The sequence below is a fragment of the Ostrea edulis genome, chromosome 2, assembly GCF_947568905.1.
Source record: "Ostrea edulis chromosome 2, xbOstEdul1.1, whole genome shotgun sequence".
Lineage (NCBI taxonomy): Eukaryota > Metazoa > Mollusca > Bivalvia > Ostreida > Ostreidae > Ostrea > Ostrea edulis.
The window spans coordinates 104,369,914-104,392,315 of record NC_079165.1 but is presented as its reverse complement, the minus strand read 5'-3'; the positions used below and the strand labels follow the sequence as shown (position 1 = coordinate 104,392,315).

The 22,402-nt window shown below is 34.1% G+C and overlaps 2 protein-coding genes across 12 annotated transcripts in view; both read right to left on the bottom strand.

The window, feature by feature from the left end:
- Positions 1-79: 79 nt before the first annotated feature.
- LOC125680688 (mitochondria-eating protein-like) lies at positions 80-17,259 on the bottom strand. Of its 6 annotated transcripts, none has more exons than XM_048920402.2 (11): positions 17,111-17,259; positions 13,877-13,982; positions 8,959-9,193; positions 7,654-7,749; positions 6,683-6,883; positions 4,866-4,997; positions 2,987-3,200; positions 2,690-2,848; positions 2,388-2,563; positions 2,146-2,272; positions 80-1,524 (listed from the first exon to the last, which is right to left on the bottom strand). In XM_048920402.2, exons 1-11 carry the CDS (start codon positions 17,240-17,242, stop codon positions 1,369-1,371), a joined length of 1,734 nt encoding a protein of 577 aa, XP_048776359.1. In that variant the 5' UTR covers positions 17,243-17,259; the 3' UTR covers positions 80-1,368. The 6 variants fall into 6 exon arrangements, with proteins under 6 accessions (XP_048776359.1, XP_048776360.1, XP_056011861.1 ...); XM_048920403.2 differs by lacking the exon at positions 7,654-7,749 and adding an exon at positions 7,786-7,881 and having other exon boundaries at positions 17,111-17,253; XM_056155886.1 differs by lacking the exons at positions 4,866-4,997; positions 7,654-7,749 and adding an exon at positions 7,786-7,881 and having other exon boundaries at positions 17,111-17,254.
- A 1,505-nt stretch (positions 17,260-18,764) lies between these two features.
- LOC125678738 (nuclear pore complex protein Nup98-Nup96-like) overlaps positions 18,765-22,402 on the bottom strand; it is a 44,095-nt gene continuing 40,457 nt past the window's right edge. For all 6 annotated transcript variants that reach the window (XM_048917408.2, XM_048917406.2, XM_048917410.2 and 3 more), the window contains 2 exons: positions 20,684-20,770; positions 18,765-19,376 (listed from right to left, as the gene is read on the bottom strand). In XM_048917408.2, coding sequence (XP_048773365.2) covers positions 19,277-19,376; positions 20,684-20,770 — 187 coding nt within the window. In that variant the 3' untranslated portion in view covers positions 18,765-19,276. The remainder of the gene's footprint in view (positions 19,377-20,683; positions 20,771-22,402) is intronic.

Sequence of the window (22,402 nt, the reverse complement as noted above, 5' to 3'; positions counted from 1 at the left end):
ACATCTTGCATATTAAAACAAGAATTACCGAGTGACTTATGGCCCCACAGCTTCAAAAATTAATCAATGAAGAACTAAAAGCAATTCCACAAATTTATTATATATGTACTACACATACTATTTAAATACATTTATACAAAATTAAATCACCTGTAATAAATTAATATCTGCAGGACTTTGTTGACTTCAAACCAATTTTTTTCTTTGTCAACATTCAAATTCAGACCTCCAAATGATGGTTTGCCTGGTGTTAACTCCATAGAATGGTTTTCTATTATAAATTATCTGATTAAAAAAAACATGGGTCAATACATAAATTTGAAGCACTTTAAATAAAAACGAATACTATAGAATTAAGATCAAGCAACCATCTTGTCATAAATACTGGTAGTGTAATATTTGTACACAACTTGCTTTTACAAAGAAAACTTCTAAACAGTGTCTCTACAACAAATATACTCTCCATGTTTGAAGCGATGATAAATATATAGCAAAAATACAAAAAAATGGACGGAAAATATGAACTAATGATAGTTCAGGCTATTCAATATCACAGCAGAGATTGATATGAAATTTTCACGAGCACCAACCAAAATGTAAACAAAGTTACTGGTCCCCCAAAACAACACACCCATAGAATCGAAATTTGGCCACAAATAGATCTTCACTGTTCCTGTTACATGGGTAACATTTATGCTAAATGTGTTAGATTTTAAAAAACTAAACAAGTGATTAGAGGCTACAGTGATTTTTACTCATTAAAAAGCAACACTTCTCAACTGCTTCGATGATAAAAGTGTGAGAAAGAACAAATGCCCTTTATGTCATCACTGTATGTTAAAAATTTATCACAGATATAAATGAAATATATATATACAAAAACAATGCATTTGTCCAGTTAGAATTTTCATTTCATTTACTTTAATATAAAAAATTGCAGCCTATTTTGAAGCTATTGATAGTCCACAAAGTGTAATAAGAATCATTCCATTCCTGCAGAGTAGGTAGCAGAAGGAAAAGAGGCTCAAAACAGAAATATGGTGCACATGTGTTACAGCCATAACCTAAAATAAATCCTACTGATATGAAATGACAACAATATCAAAAGGTTAATGGTCACACAAATTAAATCATTAATACACAAAACCTCAACAATATTCATGGATTCAGATAATTTGGGAAAACAAAAAAAAAAGTCTGCTGTCATTATATTTTTCAATTTTAAAGTATGGTCAGGAAAAAAATATATCGAACAAGCCATGTATGATGGAAGTGAACAACTAATAATTTAAAAATAACACAAAAGTCCTAGGTGACTCGGAAGTGTCCATGTGCACCAACTGGCACGGGTGTAGCACAAAGTGCTTCCTACCAAACACCAGAGCTGAATGGGCTCCTACTTCTGCTGGGACTGATCGATCGGCTGCGATTACGGCGAGATGGGCTCAGGGAGCGGGACCGAGAGCGAGGACGTGGGGATGGGCTTGTAGACCTAGTGGGGCTCCTGCTCCGGCGCGAGGCTCCCTGAAAGTTCATTGAAATATCATAAACACATTACAAGAAATCTTAATTGTACTTCAAATATATGCAACAAAGTAACATTTTGTAAAAAATCAGTGACTGACATGGTTAAATAATCAAGAAATATTCTATTAATTGAAAAGTACTTTTCAACAAAGAAGGCAAAATTTTAATGTCAGGTAAATCTTATTAAGGATTTAAATTACATGTATAACAATGTTGTTTTTTTATCTTTCTTTAAACATTTATGCACAACTTAAATTGAAACGAGAAAAAAAATCCTTTTCTTGTTAAATATTAATGAAATCCCAGCACCACCTAACTGAAAATACAAGCATTCATTTGTCCTTTTCTAATAAGCTTAAATGTCTACTCCATCATCTTCATTTAATTTATCACTGTACTGTATAAATATCCTCAACCTATTATTATCTATTATCTACTTGTACATTACCAGACCTCTATTACTTCGATCTAAAGAAACTGTCCATTGTTTATTTCACAAACAATTTTTCAATGAACTTTTCTTTTGTACAATGAATTACCAAAGTGACTAGGAACTCTTAATGGTTACACATTTATTCTCATATCATTAAGCTACAAATTCTTATCGGAATGCCTTACCAAGGAAGCTCCCCTCCGAGTGCAGGCCTCTCCCTTCATCAAGACCTTGGCTCCCTGCATCAAAGATGGCCAGATGTGGTGGCTTACTAGCGGTGCTGTGTACTCGGAATCGTAGCTGCGGCGGTACCTGAGAATACCCAAGAATAAATTCATATGCTATACTGAATTTACATGCAAATCCTCATTCCCAGAATGGGTTAAGAATCGGTAAAAGAGTTGGCATTTATTTTTTAAATTTTTACTTGTTGTTGTCAAAAAGCTCAGCATCTGTGGCTACAGCGATGTCTAGAGGATGAGCAAGAGCACTCATATTCCAGGCGAGCTTGCAAGCTTCACGGATGAATGGCTGCACTATGGAGAAGGTTGCGTCTGGTGGAAGGGAGACCTTAGGGCTGCGGTTCAAGGCACGGATAACATCCTACAAAAGCAGCCACCATCAGTATTATAATCTGGTTTCACCTAATACCTGGAAATTTTATTAGAATGCTCAAAAAATTATTACAATATAAATTACTTCCCATGGAGGACAGTTATTCTAACTTACAGCGACCATTCCAGTGAGGTCACATAGGTCAGTGTTGCGGTTGACATAGTCCTGTACAGCCTCTTCCAGAGTTTCAGGGCCAATGTGTGTTGCTGCCAAATTGGCCCTGACCTTCATCTTAAACTGGCGGAATGCCATCTTAGAAACACTGAAGGCTTCCTACAGACAATTACATAATGCGGTAAGATTTTGGATGATTACATAGATTGTAAATGCAATGGTTCTGAAGAACTAGAAACGCTCAAAAGATAGGGTGGTGAAAGAAATTGAAAAAGTCCAGTAAAAAACACGACCAACCTGGATAGCCAGGAAAATAATCCTTTGATTATTCTCATAATCATCCGAGTATCTGCGGAGTGTATCCATGGCATCAAGGCGGTCCTGAGAGAACATGTCATTCCAGCGGGAAATGTAGTTCTGCTGCCTGACGCGCTGTACAGGGTCGTCGACGGAGAGGGGCGAGCCCACACGGGGGGTGTAACGGTAGGTACTCAAGGAATTGTACACATCACTGAAATTCACAAAATATGCCAATCCTAAAGATACTCACCCACATAGCATTGAAATAGGACAAACTGATTATAAAGTTGTCAAAGTGAACCATTACATGCACAATGTGTAAATCAAAGATACAGAATCAGTGTTTTAATATTATCAGTATATATATATGCAAGACTCCAAAGTGCGATGGGACTCCAAAGTGCGATGGTCATGCCAAACCCCGATGGTGTGACGTGCCAAAGTGTGATGGTCCACACTCATGCGCCAAAGTGCGGTGGTCTGACACGCCAAAGTGCGATGGTGTGACACGCCGAAATCCATTGGTTTGTAAACGACAGTGTTTTGGTACAGACTGTACCAACCGTGTGTTGTTTCACCAAAATATCAGTGCAAAATCCATGCATAAAAAATAAGAAGTTCAACTTTTTCATTACCATCTAGTTGTCGTGTTATTAAACAAAATTTTCCAACGCGAAATTGTATAGAATGTTTTGCATTATAGCATATCCCCAGGATTTTATTACGTGTACGTCACAAGTAATAAATGATCATGAATCAAAGAATGTTTGGGCGAAGTAGATAGTTCGACAACAAATGTACTTTGCCGTTCTCACTATCCTCAACCTTGTATACCTTGCCGTTGCTGTTGTCCGTGTTGCATTTCTTCAGTTTTATTTTGAAAGACGTTAAGAATGACGTCACAATGACGTGACATCACAAACGTTACTGAACTCCGCACCATCGCACTTTGGCGTCCGTAACGTTAACAAACCATTGCACTTTGTCGCAGACCATTGCACTTTATAGTCTTACATATATATGTGTGTGTATTGAACAAGTGATTCTGACACGTCATGCAAAACCGTGATTAGTTTACTCATTAATGTACAGTGTTGTAATGATTACATTATTTTGTGATTTGTGTTGCATACTGAGTCAATCTGTACTTTAATAAAACAGTGACACACACATAGGTGGAATCTCTAGCACTCAGCCACAACAGGAGCACCAGTTTAGGTGTAGGTTTCTAGATTTATACATTACTCAGCCAACTGGGGAGCACCAGGCTAGGTTTGGGTTCCTAGTTTTATACATTACCTGGTAACTGTAAACTTAGTGTACTACTGCTAACCAGGACTTAGAAAGAAGCTGCCTGGTAATTAGACCCCTCTATAGAGCTACTGGTATGTGTTCTTAACTAAAAGAGTGTTCAGACACTAATTGATTGAGAACTATAAAGTATTCTATAAAAGGTTGGGACTAGTAATAAAACTTTGACAACACAAAAAAAAACTTTAACTAACAATACAACTTTACTGTACAGCAGTTTCTTCTGAAATTTATAAAAAGGCTCAAATTTGAATTTTTTTTTTTTTTTTTTTTTTTTTACTGTAATAAACAGGAAAACCCAAGACTTCCATAAAGAAGGAGAACTTTCGAGCAGTTTCTTATGGAATAAAAATAAAACAAAGAAAATCTGACAAAATTCTGACAGAGAAAATAATTGATCCTAATGTATATAGAACTTTCAGCCACCCTACAACTTTTTCTCCATATCATTCAAGTTCAGATGGACATCCATGCCATATAGAACTATGTTTGATGTTTTTCTGGTGAAAACAATTCCCAAAACCCAGACATTATCCCCCGATTCCATTTCCGATGGAAAACCTACCTGTCCAGATAGCTCTTTTTGGTAGAAGCAAGGGACAGCTCATCCCTGAGGTTTCTAACCTGTCTGTCATAATCATCTACCAGACCTGCCTTAGCACGGAGTTTGACAATTTCGTCCTGAGCATCAGATAGCCTGGAGAAGAACAGTGATATTGTAGGAGGGGTAATATGATAATGTCAATGAACTTGAGGGGTGGGAATAAATGATGCTCCTCTTCTTCCTCTGTGGCATTGTGACAGTGGGGGGGATCTCTAGAGAAAACTACCACTACAGGGCATGAGAAAATGTCATCTAACTCTGTATGCATGTTACTCATCATATCTAGCAACAATTAATTTCAAGAATAACACAATCTTTTATAATTTAAATGAGGTAAAAATAAAACACGATGCTTTCAATTCCAGAAATATAATAAAAAAAATAACAAACTGATACAAAAAACATTAGGATAAAAATCAAAAGGTAAGAAATCTGTTTAATGTGAAACTACATTTAGGTAATCTTATATAAAGAAGACAATTTCTACTTCTTTGTGAAAGAATTGAAAATTATAAAGATAGAATTATGAATATGTTATATCAATAATCTAATAATTTTCTTTTGAGGCTGAATATCCCTTTAACGTAATACATTGTTCAACTCATACTCAAGCAGCAACTTTTAACTGTCACTGAATTTGAGAATTCGTTCATTGACGACACAATACTATATTATTATATACCCATCAATGTATCGTTTTTTGATACTGTTGAATTCACAGTGTGTGATAAGGAAAAGTTTTCTAATTCCGTATCATTATCCTCTGAAACTGATGATGTCACAATGCATCAACGCAATGTTTTTTGTGGGAAATATCGACAGCATCACCAAAAAAAATGCACACACAAGATAAAATTTCACTGCATGTCTGTTTTTGATAATTCAAATTACATTTATTACCAGTATCTTATAAATGTGGATTTAAAAATGCATAAGGGGTATATAATAAATTTATCATTACTACAGTAACTTGATCCGAAGAGTTGGATCACGTCTCGTTGACAGGTGCGGATCATCAGATCAAATTCGACGCTTCGCGTCTTGTGTGATCTGATGATCCTCGCCTGTCAACTTGACGTGATCTGACTCTTCGGATCAAGTTACTGTAGTAATAATATATATGTATTGTTTTGTGAATACAAATTGTAACAGCCCAGGTGATATAACACATGTATACCCTCAGATCACGCAGAGTGATTACCAAAAGTATCTAATAAAAGAGAATGTATAGGCTTACATGTGCAAGTTTAAATATAAATGTATAAAACTGCATTCTTGAAGCTGGTACAATAATCAAATAAAATTTCACCTGAGCTGTACTGGTATCTGAAATTTCTCAAAGAGTTATCTCCCTTTCTTGGACATGCGTATGGGTTGACACCATGGAGAGATGCCTCCTCTTACATGTATCAGATTTCCAAACTTATTGAAGTGTTAAAATGAAGTTAAATAAAATTTAATCTCTAGTAATGTTAGACCCAGTCATTTCAGAACTCAAACCCCTATTCCTGGCAAAGTCAGTACAATGTATTTACCATTATCATTATTTTTTAATGAATAAAAATAAAACAAACTTGGGAGATTACAACCTGTTCTCCAAAAGAAAAACTGTAAATTAAACAAAACAGATAGACTGAATGAAAATTTTTTTTAAGAGAGCAGATCATGCAAACAATAGTTAGAAAGACATTTTCCCATCACCAGATGTTAGACTACATAAGTGAAGCTACATGGATCAGTGAAGCTAAGCAAAAGGCTGTGCCATCCCGACACCTTACCCAGGTTTTTTCTCCTCCCGCAATGTGGAGGACAAAATACTGTCATCCTTAGTGAAGCTGGAAGTTGACCTATAGAGAGAGTCTCGACGAGCAGTGAGAAGAGCGATATCGTCACGGAGATGACGAATCTGAGTCTCGTAATCGGTCAGCATGCCTGCTTTTGATCGTAAAGTGCGCACCTCATCTTCTGCTAATGCTAGTCTAATAAAGGAAGACCAATAAAGCCAAACATCTTTAAATTCTTATGTATCAATTTTCTGAATCATGCACAAACTCAGTGCCACTTGAAAGCTGAAATAAACTGCACTGCAAACATTTACACTCTACAAAATTCACAACTTTTAACACTGTAAATAAAACTAAAGTAAAAAACACATTTGAAATTTTTTTACATTTAAAAAAATAATTCGTCAACAATTTCCAAAGAAAAACTGAATTGGGATGTAAAAAATTACAATCCCAAAAATTTTAACACATTATAAATGAAACCAAATTAATTTAAAATTACCAAGAACAAGATCAATAACCTACAGACTAAGAGCTAAACCAGAACAATCGAAATACACATACGTGTTATAAGATTTCTCGAAACCAAACTCTATTCTGTCAAATAGGAAGCAAGGAAGATATTGTAAGAATATACATTTATTCATTTAGTGGCAAAATTAAGCATTTCTCTCTTTGTATTAATGAATGTGCAAAAATACAAAATAACGAAACCACCACCGATTGTATGTATATTATACCTAGCTAACAAAGAGGTAAATTGTAAGTTCACAGCATAAGGCAATGTAGATTTAATAGAAAAATCAAGCATCTGATGATATGCAAGTACATGAAAGAATAAAGACAGCTGGAAGGACATTGATGTTTTTGCAATGTATGTCCAGCTTTTTTCGTTGAGATGAGAATATTGAGATGCCTGGGAGGGTGAGTACACAACAGGAAGCTGTTCTAGTGTAAGCCCTTACTTTCTGCGTAGTTCTCGAACCTCCACCTCTCCCAGCATTTTATTGCTAGTGGACTCCCTTAGACTTCTATTTAGCTGATCTTTTGCTTCCACTAATCTGTGTAAAGACAAATCAACAATTAAAGACTCTTACTTTCTGCGGAGCTCTCGGTTCTCGTTTTCCAGGAATAACTTGTCACTGTTTGATGAGCGTGTGCTGCGGTCTAACTCGTTCTTGGTATCTATAAGCCTGTAACAGTATCAAATTCTAGATTGCAAAAATTTGCGAATCTCAGTTATTTGGGTGAAGCAAAGAAAATTCTTTTGAAATTTTTATGGATTCTATATTGAACTCTGTATATTAAATGAGCATGGATAGGACAAAATGAGCTCATATGTGAAACAGTTGTAATCAAATAATTTTGAATTACTGGGTATTTGACAGAAAACTGAAATCATGAAAACTGACTGTAGTAACAATTCCCACTATTTGCAGACACTTATACCAAACATTTATCATTTTCAAATGCAATTCTTAAAATTCCCATCCTTTGTACTATATAGATTTCAAAATAAAATTAATTGCATCAATGTTTCATCAAATTTTAAATTCAACTTCTTGAACAATTATCAACGGTCAAAAACTTGTCCAATTTTTTATAATGATGAGAAATAATTCCATTGTTTCGCTATAAACTTTAAATACCTGCTGCCAATGCAATATATGGTTCATTCACCTGTAATCCTCTTGACATTTAATTCCCTAAAACACAATTCTCAAAAGGCTTATTTAGTCACTCAATTGCTACTGTTGTTGCTTTGCTAACATCCCCCCATCTTCACAAGTGCACCTTCCTAAATCCTTACCAGAACAGTCAACATGTAAACACCATCTTCCCCCTTCCAATAGTCTATTGTTTAAATCCCAATGAGGCACTTCTACAGTCCACCCAACTGCACATGATTACCAGCTATGGTAGGAGTTTGACCTGTGATGGACTCATCCAGGAGTAGTCTGTGACTATCATCAGCTTAGCACCTGGTAATAGCACTGATCTTATGTACACTTACAATCAACTTTCCTTTGTTCCATTCCCTATCAAACTTACCTCCATATTTCCTTATTACAAATGTTCTCTCATGAAATATACTAACACCTCCCAATTGTATATTCCCTCTCTCTTAAAAAAATCCCAATTTCCCCAACCCACTACAATAATATTCTGGTTATCCCTCCTCCCAAAGCCTTAATCTTTCCCCGTCCCATGTTACATAATCCCTTCTTTCCTTCCCTGAGGTACCCGTCTTCTCTGGTGCCAACACCTACTCATCTTTGAGGTCTTGATTCTCTGCTTCCTTATCCTTGAGGTCTGCCTCCAGTTCAGTCAGTGAGGTCTCGTACATGTCCTGGAGTTCATCGATTTCCCTGTTTTTGGCTGCAGCCTCAGCAAGAACACTGAGGCTAGTGTCGGCAGTGACAGATCCCCCTGATGTGAAGAAGTTCTGACCCAGGAATGGCAAGAGACGGGACTTGATGATGCTAGCTCCTCCATACATGCCACCTGTGAATAGCAAGACTTAGTGTCTAGTACTAATAATATAATAAGTCTTGTACAAGCACAATGTATTACATTTTTTGACTTCAATCCGAGTCTCAACTTTTATATTTCAAAACAACATTTGTCGACCTTGGAGGATATCCTGCAACATCCACGAAAATGCTTACTTTATTTCTTAAATATATCCTGTCTATGATGGTTGAATATGTGTATCAAGTTTGATTATCCTAGTTAGTACTGTTTCTGTCTTGTAACCCATGGAAGTTTGACCTTCAACTTCCTCTGATCATTGGGAAGATGTGTATCAAGTTTAATGATCTTAGCTTCATAAGTACCGTTTTAATCTACACCACAAGTTACTGACAGTCAGACGTACTGCACCATACCATAATACGGCCTGTCCATGATGTTCAAGCATATAGAAATCAGTACTTCACAAAAGATAATTAAAGCACAGTAATGCATGTGTATACATATTTTATAGCATTTGAAATTGAGTGCAATAAATTAGTTGATGCACCATAATACGATGTTTTAAGATAAAAAATAAATCTGAACAGAAATGAGAATTTTGTTTCAGAACATAAAGGTCCTACTGAACAGTGAACCGTAGATAACTCTAAACAACCGTAGATAACTCTAAACAATGCTAGATAACTCTAAACAACCCTAGATAACTCTAAACAACCCTAGATAACTCTAAACAACCGTAGATAACTCTAAACAACCCTAGATAACTCTAAACAAAGCTAGATAACTCTAAACAACCCTAGATAACTCTAAACAATGCTAGATAACTCTAAACAATGCTAGATAACTCTAAACAACCCTAGATAACTCTAAACAATGCTAGATAACTCTAAACAACCCTAGATAACTCTAAACAACCCTAGATAACTCTAAACAACCGTAGATAACTCTAAACAACCCTAGATAACTCTAAACAACCGTAGATAACTCTAAACAATGCTAGATAACTCTAAACAACCCTAGATAACTCTAAACAACGCTAGATAACTCTAAACAATGCTAGATAACTCTAAACAACCCTAGATAACTCTAAACAATGCTAGATAACTCTAAACAATGCTAGATAACTCTAAACAACCCTAGATAACTCTAAACAACCGTAGATAACTCTAAACAATGCTAGATAACTCTAAACAACCCTAGATAACTCTAAACAACCGTAGATAACTCTAAACAATGCTAGATAACTCTAAACAACCCTAGATAACTCTAAACAACTGTAGATAACTCTAAACAACCCTAGATAACTCTAAACAATGCTAGATAACTCTAAACAACCCTAGATAACTCTAAACAATGCTAGATAACTCTAAACAACCCTAGATAACTCTAAAAAAAAAACCTAGAGATTTTGAATTATTACAAGTGTGTAGACTGTTTGACCACATTAATCATTGATAAATAATAATCAAACTAACAAAATTCCACCCATCTATAAGTAAACCTGTTTTATTCAATTTACTCAACATATATACACTCTCCCTTCGCCATGAGCTATAATTTCTGTAATCTTCTTATTCATATAAATATATATAATCGTGATCTGTCGAACATCATAATTTGTCAAGAAGCTCAATTTTCATATGTCCAAAATAAACAGATGTGACGAATAATTCTGGTATATGTGAATTATCACAGAACTTGAGTTCTTTGTATTAATAAGATCGGGATTGAGATAACGGAATTAACGAACTGTGAAGGAGAGCATTTTCCTCCAATAAAATGGGTTATAGATAGATGAAAATTTTTTAGTTTTATTTATATTTACACAATCATCAATAATTAATGTAGTCAGTCTACATACTTGTAATAACTAAAAATCCTCAAGGTTCTTTGGAGTTCTGTTTAGTAGAACACCTATTATTATAATACATGTTATGAATCTTGCTACAATAAGTACAAAATGAAATATTCAGTCTATTGTAAATTTCATATTTGTTATGTAATACTGTGAAATCAACTATGTACTAAAGACTCCTGATTAGCTTAATGTTTTGAAATGTGCAACATTTGAAAATCATTTTCAAATTCCCCCACCAGGCAAAAAATGATCAAATAATTTTTTAGTATTCCAATAAATCTATATACAAGTTCCAAGTTTTATTTATATAAGGTATCAAGAATTTTTGCTGCATTGTATATTGACAAAATGTTTATTCAAACACATGAAATTCTGTTACAGTTAGATTTACTGCATGAGGGACAAAACACAAAAGAACAGAAAGTTCAGGCATTAAAAACCTTAAGGTGGAGTCCAACAAGATACTAGGTATTGGGACAATGGAAATAATCAGATTATGCTATAGGTAATTAACTGATCTGGGTCAATTCCAACACATTCAATCCTTTTAACATAACAATTTGTAAACTGTGAATTATGCATGATCATGCTAAACAGTCCCTGGATTACAGACTTTTTATGGGTAGAGCTGTCATATGAAAAATGCAAATAATAAAATATCCAGAGGGATTTTCCTTTCATCTCAACTCAGTTTGTTTCTATGGAATGTGTTTGTGTAGTCTGTATAATTTATTTTTTGTCCATTTGACAATCTATCAAAATGATATTTTAAAAGCTTCTTGAGAAATAAAAACAAGCCTAATATTTACTTAAATATTGAGTATATCTGCCCTTGGACACAGGCCTTGTGTCAAAATCTATTCTGATTACTTTGTGTGTATGTATGTATATATTCCCTATGGGAAGTCGTTGTGGTCGAGTGGACTTACGCACTGGTTTGACAGTCTTGCTAGGCGGTGGGTGCCGCAGGTCGCTGGTTCTACCCCGGGCTGGGGCAAATTTTCAGTACCTAGTTGTGATTATTTAGTGCTTTATATATTAATTATCACATGTATCGTTTAGATCCTAGGGGTAAACGTAAGGTTGGGTGTTATAATTCTTTGTTTGTGCTTTATATATATATATATATATATATATATATATATATATATACTCTCAAATCATAGTTTACAATTTTAATACTTAAAATTCATTTCAGCATTTTCCCAAATGTCTTCTGTTTTTCAGTGCACAGTAGTACTATATTTCCAGTTTATGCTTCTGTTAAGGAGGAATAACATACCAAAAAATTGATATGGATGAAAAATGGAGGATTTTGAATATTTTGAAATTGAAATCTTTCAGATTTACTTTATTTAGTCGAAGTCAGCCACTATGACGATGTAGTATACAACCTTAACAGTATTGGGGAGACAACTCTGGGAACAATCCACCCAAATATGGTTCATCAAGACAAATTCATAACTCAAAAGTGAATACATAAAATATAGTACAATGTACAGTGCTCCCTCGATATATTGCCAACTTTTGTTCGAAACTAATTTTGGCAATAAAGCTGGGATGGCAATATAACGAATTCACTGTTACAGACAATTTACTGAGCGGTCAAAAGAAATTCAATTCTGTAAATTTATTTGGGCTTTTATTCTGTATAAACATTTATATGGTCTTGAGTTTAATTCAGCAATTATTTGTAATTAACCTGAAAACCTGAATACCTTGTCCAGACTGTCACACCTCACCTCACTACTCTCAAAGTACAGGTGTGATTATTGATGGGTGTTAGGTAATTGGCATTATTATCAAGGGTAAACCCTGTAAAATTTTACCATTTGTTTGTGAAAACCAGTGGCGTATGGCATTGTGCAGGGTTGGCATTATAAAGTACATTAACATGGGGAGAAATCTGTTCTTTTGGATTTTCAGGCAATAAGCGGGGGTGGCATTATAACTGGGGGCAATATATTGAGGGAGCACCGTAAGTATAATGGTAAAATTATCGAAAATAGGCAGGTTTTCAGGATAAACACAATGAATCATAAAATGATAGAATTGGATGAGAGGATACTAGTGCCTGTACTTACAAAGAGAAATTTACTGAAATGAACCAAAACATGCAATGATATACATACATGTGCAGTTACACCTATCTGCAAAACTGTATAGCACCTCTCTGGGAACATTTTTTCAATTGGGATCTGAATTTTTTCCCTGAGAGCTACAGTTCTGCAACTAAAGCCCCAGTCATATGCGCCTTTTGTGCAAATTTTACATATATGCAAATTTTGCACCTTTGTGTATATTGGTACATATTGTAAGCAAGATTTTCACATGAGTATTTTTACACCTAAAATTTGCAACTAGTAAGATTAGGTGCAAATAAACTTTTGCTCTTGGTGTATTTTCAGCCTTATGAACACACAGCAAAATTTACACATATATGTGCAAATTATTGAAATTGCCTATGAACCAATTTCCATAATATTGCTTCATGTTCTATCATCTGACCAGTTGCATCAGTTCAAATTTTATTTTGAATAGTATTGAACAAGAAATACATAATAAAGAAATATCTATCTCATTATTCTATCTACCTCTTCAAAATACATCCATATTGCTTGGAAATAGCTTTAACTCAATGATTATTTACATAAAGTTTGGTAGTGCATGTGAACACATAAATTACATTTATAGCTAGGAGTAAAATTTGCATTAGTAAATAGGTTCATGCGAATGGGGCCCATTGAAGTTACACAAGTGCAGTGTCCTATGAACACATTGGAGATTAAAATTCAATGAAATTCAGAAAGCATTCCTTTTTTTTGCAGCAATGCAAGAACTGAGATATATATTACCTGATTCTGCTGTGACCTGGAGAAGTTTGAACAACTGCCCTTGAACTTTGGCATTGAGTTCTACAATTTCACAACACCTGGCCACATTCTGGTCACATGTGTTTATCTATAAATAGACACATGTATATGACTTTCATAGTAACAGAATAATTAAAATCATAAATGAAAGTAAACATAATTTTGATATGCATTCTAGTTGGGTCAATAGTTCAATTGTGATTGACTTTAGCAGATTATTTATCATGCATCATGTAACTAAGGAGGCATAGGATTTACACTATCTTTTTGCAAAGGGGGAAGGAGGGTGTATCTTTGGACAATGAGTTTTGTATGCTTCACATGAAGCAAATTTCTGCAATTACCGGGGAAAGAATAAGTGCATTTTCTACCCTCTTCCCTTTCATACATTGATTGATAAAACTCCCATACCAGGATACCCACAGACTGTGTATGATATTATGTGAAGTTTAAAGCCTACATGATCATTAGTAAAAAGATATAGCAAATTGATCAAATTTAGCCTTTGCCAATGGGCAGATAGTTACTGCACAAACTCAGTCACATGTACTGACAAAATAAAACAGGTCATAAATCTAAAAATGCTCAATACCTATCATCTCTAATACTGAACCAACAGAACAAGACAGAAAATGTTCACTGAATTCATAGAAGAGATTTAATATCTAGTTCAGGTTCTTCTATATCCTGAAATACCAGGCCTTTACACTGAACTCAATTGATCTGTAAAAACAGACTACATATTTCATCAAAGCAGTACGGGGATTCCTTTCATTCTACACCATGGTAACATTAACCCTTCCGATCTTGACTGAATGGAGAAGCTTAAAAATATACGAGTTTGACGTGTCTTGTATTAATGGATGCATGTAAATAATTAATGTGCCTATGATTATAGGAATAAAAACTGGGACAAAACAAATGACAACCAAAGCTTTATAAACCATTGTATACATGAATCAATGAAACACTGATCTTCTGAAGGATACATGGGGAAAGATTTAAATGTGTCCAGTTTAAGAGACATTTTATTCAATCAGTGTAATCAAAAAGTAAATGTTTACTGGTAAAGCATGACACATTTTCAACTTCAATCCTACGTAAATAATGAGAGCTTGATCTATACATCATTTTCACAATTCAATTCAATGTCAAAACTTCACAACAAATTTAGAAGATTTTATTATGTAAATGATCAAATACCTAAAAAAAATTCTTTTAAATCAGAAAGGTTAGGAAGAATATATTTCAAAAAAGAATTAATTTCAATTTCATCTTACATGATGCCATACTGAATGAATTCTTTCACGAACATATATACAAAAATATGCCAAATTTCAATAGATATATCTATCATATAATGAAAACTTATTTTGACAATTTAAAAGAGATTGATGTTTAACATTTGATAAGCCTGGAGTACTTTTATTGATCTGTTTTTGCAGTGACCATAAAAGAATTGAACAGGATTGGTAAAAATTTTATGCAACAGAATTTTACTAGGTAAGCTTGTTTAAACCTGAATCAGAATTTAAATGTCTAGTGAGAAGCCGGAACTTGCTGAGGCATGCAAATTCCAATCTTCTGGCGGCAATACACACTAATACACTATCAGAGGCCTGCTGATTACGTTTATTCATTGACATTACTTACTACTATGGAATCCGTTTATTGACATCAAGATTAGTTTACATTCTTGAGAGTTTAACGTCACAAAATTTAAGGAAGAGTAAATACATGGTACTTTTATCACTAACAGGGTTTTCCACGTCAATTATTGTTGACTTTACGTCATTCAGAATAAATCTAAACATTCAAATTATGATAAGGTAAATGACTTATGTTTTTGAGTATTGTTTGGAATCACATGAAACACAGCTATACATTTTTTTTTTAAAATGCAGAGGTCATGGAATATCAAAAAGAAGCATCTCTAAATGTTTTGCTGGATTATTTTTTAGTTGCCATATTATGTTTAAAGTTTCACAAGAACAAAAAGTATACTTTGCCCTTTAACATTTCTTATTCCATTACAAAGTTCACTAAGGACAAATTAGGGGGGAAAATACCAAGCCACTTTGCAACTTTTTTTGTCCCCTAAAGATATGCATGTGATGAATGCATGAAATTAAAACCTTTAAACAGTAATGCATTTTCAGCTTCATGAAATTATAAGGGTATACCCTGACAATATATGAACCAATATTAGACATTTAAATAGGTGATAAAGGAGGAGTGGGACAACACAATTGTTTACAAAGACTGCTTTTGATACTTCTATCAAGCTTGTATATGTTGTTTTATGGCATGTTTTAAAACAATTGAGTTATTTAGTAGCCAGTGGCACTGATATGTTAGGAACTATGAGTGGGGTAACAGCCGGCTACTGCTGACAATTGATTGCATTGTAGCAATGTAATCAAAATATCTTGATTTATGTCTAACATGTTACACTTAGTAAGCCTACTAATCTTGATATGAAATGTACAGTACAATTTACAACTCTCAAAATAATGAATATTTCAAAAACTAGGCCTATAGATATCTATTGTATATGGGGTCTAGAAAACAGACTTAATTATTTTTGCCTTTTTCACTTCTTTCTTATCAAGATTATTTCCAAATAATTAAAGAATCTAAATGCACATTGGTTCTAAACATTTTTGCTTAACATAAACTGTGGAGTTTTGTTTAGGCTTTTTTTTTTTAATTTTTGGGTTGTATTTTTTTTTTTTTAATAAACACTAATTACATTTTAAAGAATTCAAGAATCAAGTTACAGCCTTCCTAGGTATGTTTGTTTAAATTTACGCAAAATTCACAAGTCAACAGAAATAATATCAAATATTGGTTGAAAACCTTTCTTTTCTAGTATGAGATAACATACGGGCCATTTTTTGTTACAATAGGTCATTCATGTAATCATATCTATATGATGAAAGTTTGGACATTTTTAAAGATAAATTCACATTTAATTCATAAAGTCCACTTCTATATAAAAATATGACATCAATTATTTTCATTCTATGCCATTTTTTTCATTTGCAAACAAAATATTCAATTCATTATGGCCAGTACTGGTGTCCGTAAACCTTAGCAACCGAGTCCAGACTTGAACGAAAAAATTGTACTTCAATATTCTACAAAATGCGATAAAATAAATCATAATTCATCATTGCATATAAATGAGTACCCTAATCATTTATCTAAACTTACGTAGTAGTTGTCCAACCATCTCTCTAATTTTTCCTGGAGTACAGTAAATGTACCGATATTCACAAGTCGTCTTAAAGATTCCGCCATTTTCGACGCTCTTTTCTTGGATCCGGATTTTATTGAACCACGCATGCGCTCTTTTATAATTCTAAAACGAGGACGGTGCAACAATTCCGGATAGATACTAAACCCTTTTCGAAGAGCAGCTTACATAATATGTAACTAAGTGGAATAAAAGTCGCTTTTCTGGATGAAAAGCTAAACGTTGAAAACGAGTTGAGCTGAGTCCCTTCAACCTATTCAAGCTTATCAACCTAGGCAATTTTTTTTATTTAAACAAGAAATAGTGCACTATATAAATATAAACCAAACGAATGTAAAAAGAGTAATAATAAGTACAAGTGTACATATTACAGGTTCTCATTTGTATGTATATCAATCAGATGTATATGTCTATATAAACATTTACCGTATACCGATAATCCCCAACTGCTATAATCTCATATTGTGTAACATGATTGTATGCCAACATGCTTGGTGAATCAAGAAATTGAATAATCTTCTGTAGCCAGTTTCTATTTCTTTATTATTCATTTTTTTTATGTCAACATGTTGCTATCAATTTTGAGATGATTTTTTTTTTGCATGTTGCTCTGAAATTGGTTTCAATAAATATTATTATACAATGTACTATTGTATTATTATTCATTCCATAATCCTTTAATAATTATATATCCAAATGTGATCTTTAAAACTGTAATCATAAATACTAATTTCTTTAGTTAGGTCTGTTCTCAGTAATCCCAACACAGCGTCGGACCGCTGCAAAAAGAGTAATTATAATATGTTGTGTATGTCTGATCTTTTTCGAATACAATAAAATATTTCATTATTAATCTATACATATTCTTAAAGTAACAATTCTTTTTAAACACTAAATTCATTTTGCCATTTTTAATGTATTTTCATCATGATGTTTAACGAAATATGCGATTTTCTAAATGTTCTAATTCATTTTAGGTGTCAACATTACATTTACTTTGATCATTGATCAAAGTATATATATATAAGGCGTAAATTAATAAAAGTTTTTCAACTTTAAACCCACAGTAGTACATGTACAATGTTACACGAGGGTGGAGTTACCTTAGTAACAAAGAGAAAACATACAAGATTCAGAAGATTTGTGTTCAGTGATGACTATGGAGGATACAGTCGAGTAGCGTCACCTAAATGACTGGAGACCATTGAAGGTATACAAAGTCAGCCTTGCAGCCATCACTGTGGTACACATCAAACAAAATTAGAAACCTGAGAGACAGACATCTACAAAAGCATTCATACACACTGGAACTTGTTTATACCTGAAAATGCTACAAATCCTGACTCTTGCTCAGCAGCTGAGTTATGTTCCAGTAATATAGAAACTGGAGATCCCCCCCCCCCCCCCCCCCCCCCCCCTCCTCCCTGTGGCTAATCTTAACCAATCCCATCCTTTCAGTGTGCTCAGTATTAAGTTTGTATCTCATATTAGTTTGTAAATCATGACCACTTTAAAATTGTAGGCAGATACACATGGACCTACTAAGAAGACTAAGACCCCAGATCTTTGATTTTGCGGTCTTAACGCAAGTCTGAACAAAGTTGCAAGAACTTATTCTTTAAACATTTTTATTCACTTCAGTCTTGACATCGTCAATATAAATGAAAAACTGGATACAATGAATACTCGAATACAAAAGCATAGTTCATTGCATCAGTGTGTTGCATGTGGTATTTCTCACATTGATGACAATAAAACAATGAAATAATGGTAATGTACATGTATTACATAAGAACTTTTCAATAGTTGGTGTAAATATGTAACTACTCTCTTCCATATTCACAATACATGACAGAAAAGTTTCTTTATGAGACGATGCACAAATTATTCAGAATACATGCACGCAAAAAGATAGAACTGTCGTGACAAGCACTGCAGCTGAATGTATTTCATAAGTATGTTATTGGATTTTAGGATCACCTCTAGGGAGGGTAATATCCCAACAACACAACTTTCTCAGTTAGAAGAATCCAAGGCAGATTTCCACATCGTTGAGTTCATTTCAACCTCCTGTAATCAACTCCAGCTGATCTGATTAACGTCCTCTGGTTTTAGTGGATAAATCATAGAAAACTGGCGGAGAAATCTCTGGTTTGAATGGCGAGTGCCTGTAGTTTGTAATCCTCTGGCATTGGCAAACGGCCTATTTGAGGAGCCATGAATCTGTAAAATTTGACATTTCAATCAATTGTCAGTTCACACTCAATATCCATTAACATTACAATAAATTGCACATCATTTCATTATTATTTGATTCATTTTGTTAAATAGTAGAGGATTGATTCAGTAGTGGATTTGTTTCACTCTCACATTCAGAAGTGGATTTGTTTCACTCTCACATTCAGTAGTGGATTTGTTCCACTCTCACATTCAGTAGTGGATTTGTTCCACTCTCACATTCAGTAGTGGATTTGTTTCACTCACATTCAGTAGTGGATTTGTTTCACTCTCACATTCAGTAGTGGATTTGCCTCACTCTCACATTCAGTAGTAGATTTGTTTCACTCTCACATTCAGTAGTGGATTTGTTCCACTCTCACATTCAGTAGTGGATTTGATTTACTCTCAGTCAGGAGAGGAATTGGTTAATTCTCACATTCAGTTGTGGTTGATTGATTGATTGATTGTATATTGTTTAATGACCCGCATGAGAATTTTTCACTCATATGGAGGTCACCATTGCTGGTGAAGGGCTGCAAAATTTAGGCCTATGCTAGGCGCTTACAGCCCTTGAATAGGGAAGAATCTTCATTATGCCACACCTGCTGTGACACAGGGCCTCAATTTTTACGGTCTCATCTGAAGGACCGCTCCACTTAGTCGCATCTTACAATAAGCAAGGGGTACTGAGGACCTAATCTATTCAGCACCCCCCACAGGACCTTACAAAAATCAATGTCTTTGGACATCCTTACAATTAAAAGTGGCATCAAACAATCCTGTGCACTTGCACCACCTCTCTATATATAATCTGATTCACTCTTTCGTTCAGTTTGAAGCTGTGAGTTTTCGGGCCGTATGGGGCTTTAATGAATATTTGAAGGTTTGTTTGGACACAAGTATATTAGGAAAATATGTTAGGAATTTTTTTTATATTAAATTTATGAGACAGCAATGCAAGAATACAATTTAAGGCCTTAATTGTATGTTGTTTTTTTTTTTATCTGTACTGTAAATAAAAGGTTTTTAAAAGGGGTGGATCTGTAGCTCTCTGATCTGTCCCAAAATATTTTCAGAGACCTACAGTCCTACAGTTAGATTTCTAAGAAGATAGTCACTGAAGATTACCATGATGTATAAATTCAAGATTATTGTTCGTTCAAAATTTTTGCAACACCTAATTAGTCCATTTGTATCCACGTTTTACTATCTTTCCATACAATCCTTGTCAAAACTTAGGCTGTACCTACAATTTCTATTCTGATTGCATCTCTCTGTCTATATAATAATCTATATCATTCAGACATTACCTTACTGAAGCATCATGTTCGTCTTGTAAGCTAAGAATGGTACGGAACAACACAGTCAGCCTCTTTGATATCTCCGCCTGGCACAGTCTGAAAACAAAAACTTACCAAATATAAATCTTCACCAACTGTAAATCAAAACTTGAAACACCCAGTCAACAACACTGGTGCAAAACATTTAAAAACTTCCAACAAAAAGTTGTCAAAAATAATGTGCAACATTCCGATCTACGAAGGATAGACACTACATTTGTCTTATTCAGCAGGTTGTTACACTACATTACTGTTATACAGCAGGTTGTTACACTACACTACTGTTATTCAGCAGGTTGTTACATTACACTACATTACTGTTATACAGCAGGTTGTTACGCTACATTACTGTTATACAACAGGTTGTTACACTACATTACTGTTATACAGCAGGTTGTTACATTACATTACTGTTATACAGCAGGTTGTTACACTACACTACTGTTATTCAGCAGGTTGTTACATTACACTACATTACTGTTATACAACAGGTTGTTACACTACATTACTGTTATACAACAGGTTGTTACATTACACTACATTACTGTTATACAGCAGGTTGTTACACTACACTACTGTTATACAACAGGTTGTTACACTACATTACTGTTATACAACAGGTTGTTACACTACATTACTGTTATACAACAGGTTGTTACATTACACTACATTACTGTTATACAACAGGTTGTTACATTACACTACATTACTGTTATACAACAGGTTGTTACACTACATTACTGTTATACAACAGGTTGTTACATTACACTACATTACTGTTATACAACAGGTTGTTACACTACATTACTGTTATACAACAGGTTGTTACACTACACTACTGTTATACAACAGGTTGTTACATTACACTACATTACTGTTATACAACAGGTTGTTACACTACATTACTGTTATACAACAGGTTGTTACATTACACTACATTACTGTTATACAGCAGGTTGTTACACTACACTACTGTTATTCAGCAGGTTGTTACATTACACTACATTACTGTTATACAACAGGTTGTTACACTACATTACTGTTATACAACAGGTTGTTACACTACATTACTGTTATACAGCAGGTTGTTACACTACATTACTGTTATACAACAGGTTGTTATGCTACATTACTGTTATACAACAGGTTGTTACACTACATTACTGTTATACAGCAGGTTGTTACATTACACTACATTACTGTTATACAACAGGTTGTTACACTACATTACTGTTATACAACAGGTTGTTACACTACATTACTGTTATACAACAGGTTGTTACACTACATTACTGTTATACAACAGGTTCTTACACTACATTACTGTTATACAACAGGTTGTTACACTACATTACTGTTATACAACAGGTTGTTACACTACATTACTGTTATACAACAGGTTGTTACATTACACTACATTACTGTTATACAACAGGTTGTTACATTACACTACATTACTGTTATACAACAGGTTGTTACACTACATTACTGTTATACAGCAGGTTGTTACATTACACTACATTACTGTTATACAGCAGGTTGTTACACTACATTACTGTTATACAACAGGTTGTTACATTACACTACATTACTGTTATACAGCAGGTTGTTACATTACACTACATTACTGTTATACAACAGGTTGTTACACTACACTACTGTTATACAACAGGTTGTTACACTACATTA